Source organism: Saccostrea echinata, unplaced genomic scaffold, assembly GCF_033153115.1.
Source record: "Saccostrea echinata isolate AGI-Se365-2 ecotype Australia unplaced genomic scaffold, CSIRO_AGI_Sech_v1 ptg000030l, whole genome shotgun sequence".
NCBI classification, from domain to species: domain Eukaryota; kingdom Metazoa; phylum Mollusca; class Bivalvia; order Ostreida; family Ostreidae; genus Saccostrea; species Saccostrea echinata.
Window position 1 is genome coordinate 31,874,590 of NW_026889779.1, and position 17,830 is coordinate 31,892,419.

Genomic DNA, 17,830 nt, shown 5'->3' on the forward strand with positions numbered 1-17,830 from the left:
CTGTGCAAGCAAATCTATTTGATCAAACGAAAAACATAAGGAAAACTACCAATTTAAAATTTTTATTAAGAGTCATAGAAACAATGTATTATAGTGTTTTATGTAAGAAAAGAGTAAACAAGTATGCTTCATTCTTTTTTAGCGAATACCTTCATCTTAAACATACTCTTTCACTAACAAAAGACTTGAGTTATACATATGATTACATTATGCAGAAATATGGCATATGTCATACGGCTTCAGAAATTGAAATATTTTTATTATTTTGCATTCAAAAGAAAAAAAATACAGAAATAATTATGTTTTCGCTAACCACTCTAGTTCCCAGTTATTTCTCAATTGTTTCACAGTGTTTCTTTCTTCACTTCTTTCAATGCTTCTCCTGTGTCTTTCGTGTGATATTTTATGGACAGTGTACGGTGCCACTACAATCCGGGATCTATCAGGACACACGGAATATGACCATCGCTCTAGTTTACGTTGAATTGCACCCATAACTTGGTTCTCTCTCACTGACTTAGTAAGATGAAATTGAACATTGGTCACCTTTACGTTATAAATCATTAGTATCTGTAAATAATCAATATGGAAGATTCATTATACTTGTAATGAAATATCTGTAATAACTAGATCAAATAAGTTTTATAAATTCTACAACGACAGTAAAAAGAATTTCGTCTAAATGACAGGATCGAGTAACTTGAAAAAAAGTTTACTTGCTCCCAACTTGTTTTCTATATACATGGATATGTAAGAGATTAACACACAAAAATCTGTAATTTCATGATCAAAATTTTCAAATAGTCATGTATCCACAGATTTATTTTTCTCAAAACACTTTTAATTGAATTAACTTTTTTCAAATGTCATCAGAAGTACACATGTATACACACAATAAGACAAATTGTTTCATTCAGCAACATGAAACATCAATATAAGAAAGTAAGTTTCTTATCTTGTTTTAAGTAGATTAAATGATGTAAATAAAATACAAGAGCCTGTCTTGCAAAGCAAACACAGTAAACATAGTGACGTATTCGCACAAATGATTACCTTTGCAGAATGTCTAAGATAGAGTCAACTGTGACAGTTGATTACATAAAAAAGCTTACAAGGATACATGAGAAGTAATGTTCACCAAAGCCACTTATAGACGTATTTTATGTTTCTAGGAATAATATTGAATGTCATGAAATATTTTCAATACCTGTGTTGACCATGATTTAGAAAATTGACTTAATATGATCCAGAATGATACATCTTATACATACACTACCAAATACTAATTGCAGTATCATTGGGGATGAGGGTGACCATGAGATTTCACCTTTAGTAGATGGTTTAGTTTTGATATATCCCCGCTGCTTTCAATGTAGACTGAGACATTTCCAGACACCCGCATGGCCATTTCCTGTTCCAGGATATCTGGGAGTGGTGATGGATTATCCACTGGATCATATAAGAGTTCCTCATTGGTCTTCGAAGAATCTGGTTTATACTTTGTTGCTAAAGTTTCCTCTAAAAATTGTTAAGTCAAAATGTTAATGATTTATGCAACAAACAACACAAAAAATTCCTGACTAGCTTTACTATGTATCTCAAGTATTTTTATTACAGTTTGTAAGAGTATGCTTAAATTTTTAAATACTAGAAAAAATAAAAAAAAGAACTACCTCAGAAGGCAAAGTGGAAAATAACCATGTGAATTTCGTTAATTATTGTGAATTTGTATTTTTTGCTGTGTTAGAGTCAATTCCATTTTGTTAGCTTACGCAAGAAGGAATGAAGCTGGACATTTTCGAGGCATGCACTTCCATCATGGCAGGCTAAGGAATGAACCTCAGACTTGGTGTTCTCTGTATTGTAGAAAGCCCCGGTGTTCCTCAAATCAGGAAAAGGAGATGAAGATCCATTCAAAAAGTAGGTCACAAGGTCAAAACATGCAATTGTTTTATCTTTCCATACTTTTCCTTGAAGAGAGAATCTCACAATTTTTATGCACTACCGATTTCATTATTTTTATTGCGATAATTTTATAAATTAACTAATACACATTACGTATTAGAAATTTGAGTAGTATACTTAAAAAACAAAATTAATCAGAATGCCATGCAATTTTACCTCAAAATTGTATGCTTTTTAAAATATCTGATTCACTCTATAATACAGTTAGAAGTCATTATTATTTGTATTACATGTATAACCTTTCCCAATACAACCCCCACACAGGTCCACTAAACATTTGTTGACTTTTGATCTCAGTGTTGCCTTGTCCAGAGGTCCGTTTCCTGCCACCTCTATCAACCTTTCAAGAAATTCAGATGCTGCCTTTTTACGAGTAGCAGAAGTTTTGGAACATTCTGAGGAATCTCCACTGTCCGAACCACATTCCCTTTAATTAAGATGAATTAGCATGATTCAGTAAGAAGAGATTTGCTGAGAGTTGACTTTACTGATGTTGCCAGGAATATAATTCAAAAGTATACTAACAATATACAGATTTTCTGAGATTTGTGAATAATATTGAGCTTCACATCTAAAGATACATAAAATAAACTTAATTGAGCTTTTATTATTTTGCTCGATGTCGTATAGCGATAGTTTTATTTGCCAATTAATAAACTGCTTTACAGTAATTTATCCACGAATCTCAATTTACCCTTCTTTTGAATATTTTATGTAATATGCTTTTAATCCCAAGGGCGGTGGTTGGCATGCTCTTGTTCTGTTTGTTGGTTGAATGAATGCCCCACCTTTAATAGAACCAGAATGCATTCAGAAACTCTAGATATACTGATAGCATTAAATTCCCTCAGAAAAACAAATCTCAGTGTATTTAATTTTGATATTTTATCTAACCGACATATTTCTAGACTTACCATGTTTAAACCCAGTCTCTATATCTTTCAATTGATTGTATAATGGTTCGAATCCGTGATCCCAGATTTTTACAAACTCTTCTGTTGGAGTTGATTCCCTTATATCCACATAGAGTCTGTCTGAATGGACCCCGAAGCCAAGTATTAACCTCTTCGGTATAAGATTCTGCACGCATGATCTCATAATGGTTAATCCAAGATTGTACAACTGGTTTTGGTTCATTCCTTGACCAATCTCTACTGCTTGACCTACAGAAAAACGCCACTTTTCTTCTGCATGTCTGGAATCAATATTTCTATTGTTTTCTGATCGTACCCGATATCCTGAACCATATATAACTTTAATACATCCGTCAGAATGGCTACTGGCATCTTCCAGACATTCCAACAATTTTTCATCAAATCTAAAATACCTGAAATCATCTGATTTTATGTCTGCTATTCTGTAACAATCTGAAAGATTGACAGAAGAGTTGAATCCATCTACAAGAATAGGATATGTTAAACTATAGTCTGCATCTGCAGGTATTTCATATTCTATCACATCTTTTGCAGGAGGTTCTGTTTCATGCATATTCAGATTTGGGTAGTTTACAATCACTGCGTTCACACCAACGGCTGCTCGGACACTGGCTATAATATGCTCCGATTCTTTGGTCACGTGATCGAATCCTGCGAGAACGGCGAGATTTGCCAGTTTACTAGTGCTCAACGACACTCCTGTGTTGACAGATATTTTTAATGATCTATTAAATATTAAAAGTAAACTTTATTGGATATATGAAAACCTTGTTTATGTAAGAGTGAATTAGCTATACTTTGAATTTAAACATGCAAATACACAAATAAGCAATAGTTGACATGCTTTTAAATAGAAATAAATACCTTCCAACAGCTGAGAGTGTCTTGCTAGTTGATCCCGTTTGCTTGGACTGGTCCGTACTTGATATTCTAACTGTAATTTATTATTTTAAAACAATGTTTCATAGACATGTGTTTTAATTTTAAAAAATTGTTTTCATGACAAATATTTTTGTTGAATGAAGTACAATTTAATAACATGTAATTGACATGATTATCTTTACAAATGAAATAACATAGACATTGAAATTTAGGTCATTGATATGGATTTATTTTCACCAGAAATGAATTCATGAATTATCTTAAAAAACAGAACAATTCAACATGATGAATAACTCAATTCATCAATTTCTAGAAGGTATCTTACAATTATTCCTTTCATAATCATTTTAATAATTCATGTGTACCTGGCTTCATTATGTGTTTTTTGAACTGCTCAGCGTTCCACCTCATCCGTGTGCATATGCTACCTTTGCCGGTTGTCGAACATTTGTTTTCAATGTAGTCATCATGGGTCAAATATATGGCTGCGGCATTTGCCCACTGTCCATGGGACACTGCTGACTTAAATTTACTTTTAATTTTAGAGCCAAATTCGCCTCTATAATTTGCATTTATAAGGGCAATTTTTGTAGCTGTATCCAAATGTACAAATGTTTTAAAGGGGACAGCACTGTCAATGGTTTTTATCATGAATCTTCTTACCGTTCTCTAGAAATAAGAGAGAAGAACAGATTACAAAAGAAAAAAATACCCATAAGATGATGTGAATTCTAGATTTTCTTCTACTTTATGCTAGCTATTTTAAAGAGAAAACTATATCCTACAATATTCATAGACGGGAGAGCCATACATATATTATATCTGTTCGAAATATAATTTGTTCATCAAACTTGTAATGCTATCAACGCACATCGAACAAGAAAAGCGCCTGTTCCTTTGTAAGGGATTGTTTACCACTCAGTATTCCACCATAATCCACGCTTGGAAGAGTTTCCAGAAGGAAATCTTTCTTTTCAGATGATCCAATTCGCTCCCTCAAGCTGTAGCCGATTCCTAAATTAAGCTTTATTCTTTTAATTTTTCAATATTACTTAGCATAAAATATCATAGAATGCTTAAGTCCGCAACTTATAAAGTGTATTGGAGTAAACTAAGAAAATGAGTTGAATTTACCATGCATTAGGCAAATGCCATGGAAAGGGCTTTTTTAACAATTTGGACCATGAATTAAAATCATTTATGTTAGATTCTTTTTTTGCATGATAATTTTCGAAAACAAATCGGTAGTACAGCGGTGAGTATTTTGGTTGAGCTAATTGAAAGGAATCCCCGAGGAGGTGACGTAACAAAATACTAGGATGGTTTTTTAAAATGACATTTTTAAGACAGTTATGTTTAGAATTGTAACAAGTCAAAAACACTTTATTTCTCATTATTTTAGAAATACTTCATACGCGAACATCACCTATTTTAATACATTTTCAATTATGCAAAAATATCATTGCTTCTTTTTAAAACAGGTCTATTTAAACAGTTACCTATTCTCACGATACATCATACTATAAATATTATATTTCATTTGATAATATCAAGGTGTTACAAGTTACTCTATAAATTTGTTTTTTTAAATTTCATTTCAAATTATTAATTTTTATAGATTAAATAAATCCATTTAAAACAAAGAAAATAAACTTTTAACAAATGTTCCCAAAAATTACCACCGTATTTAGTACATAGCTCTAAATATTCTTGAATGGAAGAGGGTGTCCCAATCCTGGTGATTTTAATCTACGTCTCTGCCTAAAAATTGTCCAACTTTAAAGAAGTAATAAAATAGCAATAAGATTTGCATAATGCTCTAGATAATTCAAATACAGGTAAGTATTATATCAATGTCTACTTGTATATCACCACAGCTTTTCCATCTAACAAGAAATTAATTTTCTTACCAATTGTTGGGCGACTTGTTTGGTCATCTGGATAGTGAATGTTCAATATTGGCTTTTCACCAGCCATACACCAAGATAAAGTTGTCATTAGGTTTTCATCCTTGACCTTTAGTGACTGAATTTCTGAATCCATACTTTCCTGATTCCATTTCGATGAACACACTTCGAAAATTAGAATCAATTTGAGCAGAAGATGGTATTCCTTTCCGGAAAAGAATTGGCAAGGATCTCCTATTTAAAAAAATACATATATGGTAAAAATTTCGTAGCAAATGGATTATCGTATTTGTTTTGCTCATTTTTCATTGTTTTTATATAGTAATGTACTTACCTGAGCAAACATTTCCGTAAAGAACTATTTTTGTATTATCACCTTGATTACAGGCTACGGGAAAAAAGAAAAAAGTTAAATGGACCTACATAAATTTTCTTGAAATATTTTAAAAAACAATATAAATGCAGTTTTTCCAGAATTTTCAGCGTATTTCTTCAATAAAATTGGTTAAAAAAAGAGAAATGAATTGTTTTAAAATGTTGTAACATGCAGTATATATTTTACCTGGAGTTAATGGAATGGATACACCATCCGCCATTGGGTTTGGTTCTGCAAAAGATCTTGACAGTGACAGCATCTTTTGTTATAATTTGCAAAAAAAGTATCGAGAGCCTTGAAAAAAGATGGAAAAACCGAAAGAGCCATCGCCTTTTCTTCCTAATTCACCAATAGAAATTTTTAACCAATTATCAGCTACAACATATATGAGCTAAGTAGATTTAAAACGAGTTGGTAAAATTAACTTGGAGCTCCTAGTTTCTTTTTACCGACAAAATCGTATAAATTCAACTAATTTCGCAACAAAATACAACACATAATCTATCAAGATAAGGAGCTCATGCCGGTCGGGTGACTGTTTGACAGGGGATACTTCCTCTTCCATGGCACTTGATCCCATTTCTGATGTTCTCAGAGCTCTGTGTTTATTTTCTCTCAATTTATATTGATTAAGTGGATTTGAGCAGGATTACTGTTTCTTTTCAATTCACCTATTGCAGTGTCTGTGTACCTACTGAGAGTTTTTTAATTGTGCTGTTAAACTGTTGTAGTGAACAGCAGGTCAATTGGTGAATTAGACAGAGAGTACATTAAAATTAATAAAGCAATCATATTGCTTGATACGGCCGAATCCGATTATAATTTACCGTATTCGCTACAGATATAATTGCGTTACATTTTGCCGAAATGTATTCTCAAAATCATGTATTTCAACATCAGCCAAAATATCACTTATTTTTGGCTGCATTAACAAACATATATGATCTTGTCTTCAATATTGTTCATTTTCCTACCTTTACATGTTATTCTTGTCCATACGCTGGGACTTTGACTGCCCGAGCAATAACTTTTCATGCATCCAATATTTTCATTCCCGTAGCAGCATCGTGCGTCTTTTATGCAATTATACTAAATTTGAAAACAAGAATTTCATCATTCTGCTCTATTGGTTCATGTCTGATATGATTTTATATAAAATATATTCTGTAAAGATGCCTCATGTGTTGCGTATCAACTTCAACTACAAACAAGCATTCTGAGAGCACTGCATAAGTTACTAATCCCCCGTCAAGTGTAATCTGCGTCCCTTTAAAAATCAAAAAGGCCATAATTCCGTTTAAAAATCTTCAAAGCGGAATGAATCGCAAACTTACACTGTAACTCATCAAGTACACTCATACACGAATAATCAGCTCAATATCTGCTAGCGTGTACAAACAAGAAGTCTGTGAGACAAAGCTCACCAGTAATCGTCCCGCTCTGATGTGAATGTACGCTCTCATGTGAATATACACAAGTTCAGTTAAAGAAATAATATTGTACTTACTATGATTTTCTTTTCATTTAATTTTCATCTTTTTCATCATCATTAAAGTTTATCCAGAAAGTCAACGTCCATAGTAACAAAACATAAAAACCAAAGCATCTTGTTAGAAATAAGTTGTGTTTGTTTTTACATCAGACATATGATATGTACAAAAATATAAATCCATTCTGGAATCATTCACATTGCTCAAAAGGTTCTATCACACACTTTTTGGAAATTTAGTACAGACAGACGCATGCAAAAAAGGAAGTTGAGGGGAAGTTGAAGTCGAATTCGTACAAAAATGAATCCCACCATGTGGCATGTAAAGCAAAGAGTGTGCTAAAATTTCAAGCATCTACTGATTAGTTGTTGAGAAAATGCTGCGATGGAAATATGGTACTGACAGATAGACAGCTAGACAGACAGACAGACACACAAGGGTAAAACGGTATACCCCTCACTCCTTCGGAGTAGGAGTATAAAAAGTGTGGAAATTCAAGTGGAACAGACTGTGAGGCAGACAGACAGACGAAGGGGAAAACTAATGTCCCTTCCGGTTTCATCGGTAGGGGGTTAATAAATACAGATATTTAATTTGTAAGGCATTTTATGAGAACATTAGTTTGAAAAATGTAAACTGACACATTTTGTTTCTTTATCCACAGTTGAGTCTGGCATTAATTTTTTACACTCTTCAAGGGTATGAAACAACGCAAATCCTGATCGACATATGCCTAGTTCTTCATTTGTAGTCCCTAAAAACAACAGAATATCAAAGCATTATTTTAATGTAAAGTCTAGATTAGATAATGTCCAAAAATGAATCATTTCTATGTCAAAGATTGACAATTTCAAGCTCTAACTGGATCGTTTTACAAACTTTTCATGTTAGATATACATAAAATTGTAAGCAAAAATCCGACTTTTAACTTTACTTTCGAGGATTAACCCATGTTGTTTCGATAATATTTTTACGATCGTAATTAATATGGTGAGAAATTACTGCACAAAAACGCTCGCTTATGACTAGGGAGTAAAGAAAAATCCCTACCTCTTGATTGTTTTGAAGGAAGCTGAACGTTGTCTTCTATTAATCTCACCAGTCTTCGTAGTCTAGTAACAGCTCTAGTAGTCATGGCTCGAGTCAAGCACCAATCCCAGGGGTTGTCTACATCAGTGTAATTTTTACACTGATTGCAGCCCCTCGTCTCCGATCCACAAGACGAGGTTTGTGGACCCTCCGCCTCAAATTCAACATTTTCTAGCGGATACTGAATTAATCTGACACCAAATCAACAAACATTAATGGAATTTTCTTACAAATAATTTAGCATGCTGTTACCTTTTACTCTGAGTTCTTAATTCAAACTTGTTCAGTAATTAATTATTTCATATAGTGGTAATTATACACTAATACCAAGGGCAGTTATCAAACTTTAACTTTTTAGTCCTTTCAAATGAAATCTTTTGATTTTTTATAATAACCTATTAACACTGTACTTCTGGAATTCAAGCAACAAATAAGCTTTGCAAACGTTCTTTCCTCTATAAAATTTAGCTCGACATTAGACAGTAGAACCTAGGAAGTCCAGTTCAATTTTTACTGGTAAAGTCTAGCTATAGTGTTTTTTATCCCCCAAAATTACTTACCTCAATGGCAGTAGAACCTAGTAAGTTCAATTTAATTTTTCACTGGTAAAGTCTAGCTTTATTTAATCACTTATCTCAATGACAGTTTAAAGAAACGTTATAGATATAAATATATAAAGTGCAATTTTATAGAATGCCATTGCACATGGTGATTCCTGAATACATAAACATCTCACCGCTGCATCTGATCTAGATTATCCACACTGTATGCCTCATCCGCTTTCCCACACACTTCCTCAGCAGTTTTATCCTTTGGGTGATATTTTCCACCTCCAAAGTAATCCTTAAAAGTAGATCCAAGTGTTTTAGCACTTACTGAAAAAAGAAGTTTCAGTAGAATATGGCACTATAATTTTAAAATGTAATACATGCAGATACAGAAAGAAAAATGTTAGGTAAAGCAAGTTCCTGAAATTTATCTGAAAAACAGATTTGTCTTTGGTCTACAGTAAAAAAATGAAATTAAGGGTTTGATACTATATGTTTTAACTTGTACTTACCCAAGGTAAATAAATAATCATTAAATTTGTCCTTGTCTTCCTTCCAACTGTTCACTTTTACGATGTTGTTTGATTTCACTGCTCTTTTCTTCCTCCTGTAATTCTGGTTTGTAAATAAAGACGCCGAATCATCCGAAACACATATGTCCACCACGGAATCTTTTGAAAACGTCTCAAGGTAATCGACATCAGAACATCTAATTAATTCCTCAAATCTACGAAAAATTACTCTGTCTGTTTCCGGTTCTTTACTAGCGAGGTTCTTGCTCATAGCAATTCTGGCTGCTCTTCCGGAATAGAACAAAGAGTGATTGCCATGACTACCAAGTGGATATATCGAGGTAGGTTCGTCCCAAGCTTCTAGAATTAACAGTTTTCTTCCTGGCCATTCAGCAGCAATGAACTTGACAAGCTTAGTTAAAACTTCTGCAAGATTTGGTGTAACATATCTGTCTGAGCAAACGTTATCATCTTGAAAGTAATCATCACAGTCCTCGCAAGGATTTCCCGGATGTCCACACCACGATGATTCGTTGGATTCCTCCGACAGAAATAAAATGGCGTTCCCAAATAACTTTCGTAATCTAAATGCAGAGACAAACATGGCTAAAAATATTTTCGAAATAAAACTTACTGAAGTTGAATACAAATAAAACAATTGTTATCTGTTTGTATCATATTCTTGAATCATAAAGTAAATTGATTGAAAGATATTTTTACGTAGAGAACGAAGACGAATTTCGGAACACAACAAGTTCCTCTGGACCACAAATATCTATAGATGTAGTCATCGGTTGTTGAGTTCCAAAACAATTTGCTCGGCATTTATTGGAGAGATTTTGTTGGAGTATAGAGACACTTGTTATTCGGGCTTTAGATAATGTTGAAACTTCTCCCCTAATGAAATGAAATGAAAAAAGTTTTCAAATATACTTTAATGATATACATGTTATGCATTTATTTGAACCTTCAACTTTCCGAGTGTTATAATTAGACAAATTAAAAAGATTAGATATAACATATTTTGTCAAAGTATAAATCGTACCATATCGGAATCCCAAATGCATCTACGACTAAGGAATTTGTTCCAGTGGAAAACACACCTGTGATTCGTGATGTCAAATTTGCACAAAGTGATACATCAGCGACTGATGACGTCATATCTAATTCTTGATTTAACCTTTACAGATGACAAAACTAACCAGAATTCATTTTCAGCAAAACAACATCCACTAGAAAAATAACGCTTTAAACTTACTGAGACATAAACATTTTACAAAACAAACATACCTTACAGTAAAGGGAGATCCAAAATCTAATCGAATGTCTCTCTCCCTCCATTCAATGTATGGCTTAATAAAAATCTTATCAAAAAGACAATGGGAAAATTTTAAACAAGGAAAAAAAAAAGTATAAATGAAATCGAGGCTTTAATATAAACGTGATAAAGAGGCAGCTTACCTCCTGAGAAATGGTGACATTAATTGAGAAAGAATCATTGGAAGTTACTTCATTACGTCGACTATGCTGCATAAGCCAATCATATGTTGAGATATAATTTGGTTGTTTCCCATTCTTTTGACTATGTATATTAGCTGAAAAGAAAAATGTGTAAAATAAAGTTATTGAAATTTTTTCTCAATGGGGAATAACCCTTAAGATACTTATATGGATAAACTACATACTTAGTGCCTTATTATTTTTTTCTATAAATGCAAAATGGCTCAGCGGAAATAATAGATACACTGTACATGAGAAGTGTTGAAAATACACTGACAAGTAAATGTAAGCAATAAGAATACACTCACATACGACAAATTTTCCTGATGTTTGGAAGGCGTCGTCTATCTTTACCTCTCTGGAAGACTTCATAATTACTTCAGCAAACAAATATGTGACTGAATAAACTTGTATAGCCAGATGAATTGGAGGAAATCTTTTAAATGTTGCTAGTTTAATCGGATGGAGGAAAAAAGGACCTGTCTTCATTATTTCCTTTTCTATCATCAGAGTTAATTCTTTCTGAGACTCGACTGTAAACTGATAATTATTCAGAACTACGCCTTCTATCTGTGAAAGGTACGAATTGATGATGGGTTTGTTGTTTGTTTGGTTTCTTCTGATTCTCATTTCTCTATTTAAAATATATTCAGAATATCTTAAAGTCGATAATTTGTAAGTTAATGTTCAAGACAAGTGCTACAAAATTTTAACTCGATAATAGATTGTTAAAATCTGAAATATTATTTTTTCTACTCTTTGCAGTTAAACAGTGATAGATTTCAAATTATACTAACAAGTGGTAAGATATATCAATCGTCCCAAAGCAGGAAGAACATGTGAAATTAAAATGTGTTCCCGTTGCCTTAAGGTTTTGGCTTGACGAATTGTATATCCGTATTTCTGGTTCCGGATTATTAGCCACTTTCAGTAGAGAGAAAGGGTTTCTTTCAGGATTAAATACAATTGTTGTATTGGCTATTTCTTCCCAGTTGATGCTATCCAAAATGTTTGAAAGAAAATTCGAGTTACTCCTTTTAGAACGATGTCTAGCATGAAGAGATACGTCGGCTTCTTCGAAAATATCAAGAGGGCTGTAAGATACAAACAGAAATCTAAACATTACTTTATCGTCTATACAAATGCATAGTAAGTCAAAACTGTGATATGTACATGTAGTATACTTGCCTTGCTTGTTCTACTGTTAGATATAAGAGACCTTTACGTTTGATCTCTATGTCAAGTATTTTTCCTAAGACTCCATCACCTTGTTTTGTGTATGCAAGTCGGCAACCAAGGAATGCACTTCCAACAACTATATCACCGATTTTCCAGTCTCTCATAGAATTCATGGACACCAAGGATACTTTAATTAAGGCATCACGGCACATTGTTTTCTGCAATACATGTATATGTTGTGATTTGTTATCCTTGACTTCGAAAATTCCTAAAGTTTGCCCATATAAAAACAAAATACATATAACTTTTGACAACCATCAAATAATAATAATGATGATAATAATAATAAAAATTATATAATAATAAAATAAAAAAAGATCGATCAAACAAACAAAACTCAAATAAGTATTAAAGAACACTAGTACTCGTGGACAGGATTGTCCCTATCCCCCCTTTCAATATTTAAAAAAAAATTCTGATTTTTAAAAAAAAAAATGTCTAATCTCTGACAACTTTATCTATATGTCTCTGTTTGAAAATATCACACACCCCCTCACACACACCCACCCACCCACCCACCCACCCACCCACACACACACACACACACACATACACCCACACACCCACACACACACACACACACACACACACACACACATATATATATATATATATATATATATATATATATATATATATATATATATATATATATATATATATATATATATATATATATATATATATATATATATATATATATATCATATCATATGCAATTTCTATTCACAGTTGTTTCACGTATATATGAAAAGTTTCGGAATCGTGGAAATTTGAAGAAAACGTTATACCTATAGGAATAACATTTAAGGAAACTAGCTGACCTGACATCTGCATGTTTTTTAGTTGACCTATGTGCAAATTTAACTAGCTCAATAGGCTTTTCTTACCGTCTTCGATCAAAACATGAAGACTTTGTTTCACAGAGTTTTACCATCTGTTTCATATTTTGATACTTTTACTAGAGAAAGACATTGATGGCAAACTAACCACTAGACTTCATGATAAACGTGATGGCTTTAATTTTTTTACTTCAAATTCCCTTATTTATGCAGCAATATACCACTTTCACCTGCATATGGAGTTTATGTCTATATACATTACGCAAGAGCATGTTCTACGTACTAACAATATGCCTAAAACGAGGTAGTATATTGACAAATAACTTGACGATACGAGGATATCAACATTCTTGTTTAAAGTCAACATTTCCATGGTCGGTTCAATGACCTAATTTGCAAATAAAATATGCCGTTAAGTCAATTTTGACTTAACAACTAATGTTTACAAGTTGTTAGGCCATTATTTTCACAGTGAATTGTCTACGGATGTTTCCGTTCATCCGATTATGACAAGGGTACCCGACGTGTGTGACCAGTCGACAGGGGATGCTTACTCCTCCATGGTACCTAATCCCACCTGTTTTCAGAGGTCCATGTTGGCTCTTCTCACAATTTGTATTGTTTCAATGGACTTTTGAGCTTGCCTATTGTTCGTTATCTTCACATTTCACTGTGGCGTTTTCAACTTGTGTGATTATGTAAGTAAACAAAATATCAAGTCTACAGTTATCAGAATAACTGAAAAGAGCATTAAAAAAGTCAATAAATAAAAAAGAGTTGTCATTTTGAAGACTCTAGTCGAGTGCGCATTGTTTAAATTAAAACTTTACCGCAACAATGCTTTTGTCATCCAAATCGATGATATTTCGTAGTCGTCCTTGTGTTGATACGGTTAATGTCCTTCCCGTGTGCTTCTCATATGTTTTATACTTCTCTGTAAAAGTTTCACTACCACACACTTCCAGATAAAAAAGTAATAAATAGCTCATATAAAAGATCCACATATTCAAGCTCAGTCCAATGTACAGTCTGGATTACTACCAAATTCGGCAAAATAATTTATATCTCTGTTATCATTAACAGTTACTCACAAACATGGGGTATAAATCTTTCTGGGGTTGCTTAAAGTCCAATAACAAATAGGCATCTTTACCGAGGTAAACTTTTTTCAGCTCTTGATCATGTGAGAGACAACCAATCGGGTTTCAAAATCTAGAGATGTGTCTGAGAACCCAGTTCTATCTTATGACCAGCATCATACTCTTCCTGGTTTACCCTCAATAGACTTTCCATCGCTTTAACATGTGGTGACCGTAAGACTAAGATGGGTTTCGAAAGTAACTTGATAATTTCAGGTGCCTTATTGTTACCTTTTCTGTTTGGACAAACTGTCGGATACAATTATGACATAGGATTTGAATATCGGTATCAGTACAAAGCCGAATCACTGGTCCTGGGAGATTTCAGAGTCGTTACCATTGTCAAGGTAACCTTACTTTTGCATTCCTTTCCACCGAAATATACACTGACAACAACTTAATTTGTGTCTTATTTCTTTCAAAGATATTTCTGAAAAAAAAAAGAAAACTAAAAGCAGGCAGAAAAATATGAATAAATATGACTCTTTAATCTTTATTTTTTTTTCATATAGATGGATATTACTATATACATTATGTGCATTAAATAATTCTACCACTTATTCTAGAAAAAAAAGACTTTGCTTTGGCAAAGATGGAACAGCTTTGCTAGCACACCCCTTGTTTGGTTGGGCCAAAACCTTGACTGTATTTATTTGATAATTTTTGTAATAAATTCGTATTGATTGTAATAGTTGAATATATTAGATGTGAAATTCTTTGATTTTCTTAGAATTTTTCTTTTAATAAATTTTTGTTATCAATATGATAATCTCATAATTATGTTAAATTCTCATTAATTAATATATTATTATACTCCGATTAAACCTTATTAATTAAAAATCAATATTTTAAAGAAAAGTCTTACTTTGACTTTTAATTCAACATTTTGAAATATCGACGAAGTTTTATCAATGATTAAATTATTTTCATTTACATTTCAACTCAGTATATCCCTGTGAACTCGAAATAAAAGACACAACAGAGTCTGCCGCATCTGCTTCTATTGACTCAAGACGGTAATGGCCAGCTAACAACCAATCTATACAAAAATATATCTATAAAATGGATGATCAGCTTATCCATCGTCAACTTATCCCTTATTTATGTAGTACTTTTCCACTATCAACAGCAAATGGTGTTTTATTCGATTGCTGATTTGGTACGCAAGAGTACGATGAGTTTTTAAACCGAAACAGGCTAATGAATAAGTTAATTGAACAAAGTTTTCATTTATCTCGTTTTGAAGTAAGCATTTTGCAAATTCTCTGTTGGTTATAATGACCTTGTGTGCAAATTCAACCTAAACTTAGATTGTATTATGCCTGACATATTTTAAATCAGTTGCTAAACCATTGGTTTTATACAAACGGAAAACTCTGTTTACCTGATCATTACAGAGGGACCACGGCGGGCGTGACAGGATTCTTGCTCCTCTTAAACACGTGATTTCACCTCAAGGGGTCCGTATATGTTGCTCTGTTTACGATTCATTTTTTAGTGTAGATTGAAGATTGGTAACTGTTCGTTGTCTTAACCTTTACACTTAATAATATGTTTACGACTATATGATAAAAAATGAGTGCAGAGATCTAATTTACTAATGATGGAAAATCAAAAACTTAGATTAGGTGATAATGGGGAAAATTAATTAATTCAAGAATGGTTTAGAGATGCAGATATTTTAGCAACAGAAGCCTTCTCTTAATGAAGAGAAAACCAAGATTTTTGCGACACAAAAGTAAGGCTTTCCAGAATCCTCCTAATATCTCATATTGATGTGACCTTTGGTCATTAGGATTTTAGATAATAAATGTATATATATTTAAATTTAAAAATAAAATAATGCTAAACATGTTTAATCTGTACTATATTTGTATTTTTTCAAGTTAAACAAACGTTTCTGTTACGTAATAAAGATTTGCAGAATTATGGATCTTATAATCTTAAATTTTAACCAAAATGTGTTTAAGGTCAAGATCTAGTAAATGAAAGGTGCCTTCAGATTTCTCAAATTTGAGAAACAAGTTCTTTCAATGATCCTTTACAAATATAGCTTGGCGAAATTAGGTGTATCGGGACATAATTTTTCGGTAAACGCAACGAAAGAAGACACTTTAAACTGTTATTTTCAATGAAAAATGAAGGAACTCAGGTATAAATATGGGAGTTTTTTCCTTCTCAGAAAAAGAAAATGTATCAAAATTGCCTACAGTCTCTCAGAAAACAGTTTTTCATATCTTCTTGATCTCTTCTTTAAAATGATATTAATTTGAATATAGGTATCGGGGTTAATTTTGACATGATTTCAAATTGAATTCCATGAAATGTTTCATTTTCTACATAATTCTATAATAGCTGTAAAGTACGGGAAAATTAAGTTTAAATCAATTATGACGTCATAATGGATCAAGCACCAAAAAGACAGTCTAAACTCATGATCATTTACTGGATCTTGACCTTAAGGTAAGCACTTTCGATTTTTTTTAAAAAAAATTACGAAATAATTGAAAAAGCTTTCTTTATATAATAAACTAGATGAAATCCCGCGCAAGCGCGGGGAATTGAATTTATACCGACAGAATTCAACTGACAGCCTACAGGCTTATAGCAGAAAGAAATACTTTGTTCAAAATCCCGCATGAAGTAGATGTATGTCTCCACTCCCTCCCCCCACCCGCCTTTTTTGTAAAAACGTGAAAATTAACGATTTCATCAATTGACGTTTATTTTGAAACCTTTAATACTATGTTATGGATATTGTACTTCAGATGTTATTATTTCATTTCCGTCAAGGATAAAAGTAGCGAATATGCACATTTTACTGATAAATTGATTTTTTTTTTGGGGGGGGGGTTAAAATTCACAGGTACTGTGTAAAAAATAGCTTTTAATGCCCTATGAATAGGCCAAGTATTTGATCATACAAAAGACTGTATTCAGAACCCCCCCCCCCCCTGAAATGTATTGATTAAAGCACAAAAATTTACAGCTTTAATTGTATTTGAACAATACCTTATTTATTAATTATCTCTTTTCATGTTAGCAAGTATTTTACGAAGTACAAATTGTACTTCGGGTTCGTTGCCACGATGCTTTCAGTAAGGAATATATACAAATTTTACCGATAAATTCATTAGGAAAACCTACTACATATATGTAATAGTCTTTCGATATATAAATGTATTCAGAACTTATGGTGTTATCATTGATTTACCATTATTTTAATGACCATTCACACAAAAGCTTTTTTTTATGTTCATGGTAATCGCCTCGTTTTTGTTTTTAACATCGGGCTCGATGCTGTATGATGTTCTAAAAGCTTCCGTCAATATTAAGATCGGTGAATGACGTAAATAATTTGCACATTTCCCTTTTTAATCGGTTATTACAACTTATTTCTTTTGTA

General features: G+C 32.6%; 2 protein-coding genes across 2 annotated transcripts in view; one reads left to right on the forward strand and one right to left on the reverse strand.

The window, feature by feature from the left end:
* Positions 1-217: 217 nt before the first annotated feature.
* Positions 218-11,834, reverse strand: LOC133197027 (uncharacterized). The gene is made up of 21 exons (XM_061332867.1): positions 11,513-11,834; positions 11,166-11,299; positions 10,995-11,068; positions 10,750-10,884; positions 10,425-10,601; positions 9,705-10,288; positions 9,381-9,519; positions 8,606-8,835; positions 8,197-8,309; positions 6,252-6,324; positions 6,024-6,077; positions 5,693-5,923; positions 4,654-4,796; positions 4,148-4,451; positions 3,765-3,834; positions 2,880-3,625; positions 2,660-2,753; positions 2,205-2,392; positions 1,773-1,970; positions 1,328-1,518; positions 218-570 (listed from the first exon to the last, which is right to left on the reverse strand). Exons 1-21 carry the CDS (start codon positions 11,832-11,834, stop codon positions 298-300), a joined length of 4,473 nt encoding a protein of 1,490 aa, XP_061188851.1. The 3' UTR covers positions 218-297.
* A 2,722-nt stretch (positions 11,835-14,556) lies between these two features.
* The window catches only part of LOC133197029 (uncharacterized), a 49,714-nt gene continuing 46,440 nt past the window's right edge, over positions 14,557-17,830 (forward strand). Inside the window, exon 1 of the mRNA XM_061332868.1 lies at positions 14,557-14,771. Coding sequence (XP_061188852.1) covers positions 14,610-14,771 — 162 coding nt within the window. The 5' untranslated portion in view covers positions 14,557-14,609. The remainder of the gene's footprint in view (positions 14,772-17,830) is intronic.

Coding starts and splice junctions, on each gene's coding strand:
- LOC133197027 (XM_061332867.1), bottom strand. CDS start 11,834: ATGAGAATCAGAAGAAACCAAACAAACAACAAACCCATCATCAATTCG. Junction 8,310..8,605: donor TCCTTCAAAACAATCAAGAG/GTAGGGATTTTT, acceptor TGTTGTTTTTAG/GGACTACAAATGAAGAACTA. Junction 571..1,327: donor AACTAAACCATCTACTAAAG/GTGAAATCTCAT, acceptor GATTATTTACAG/ATACTAATGATTTATAACGT.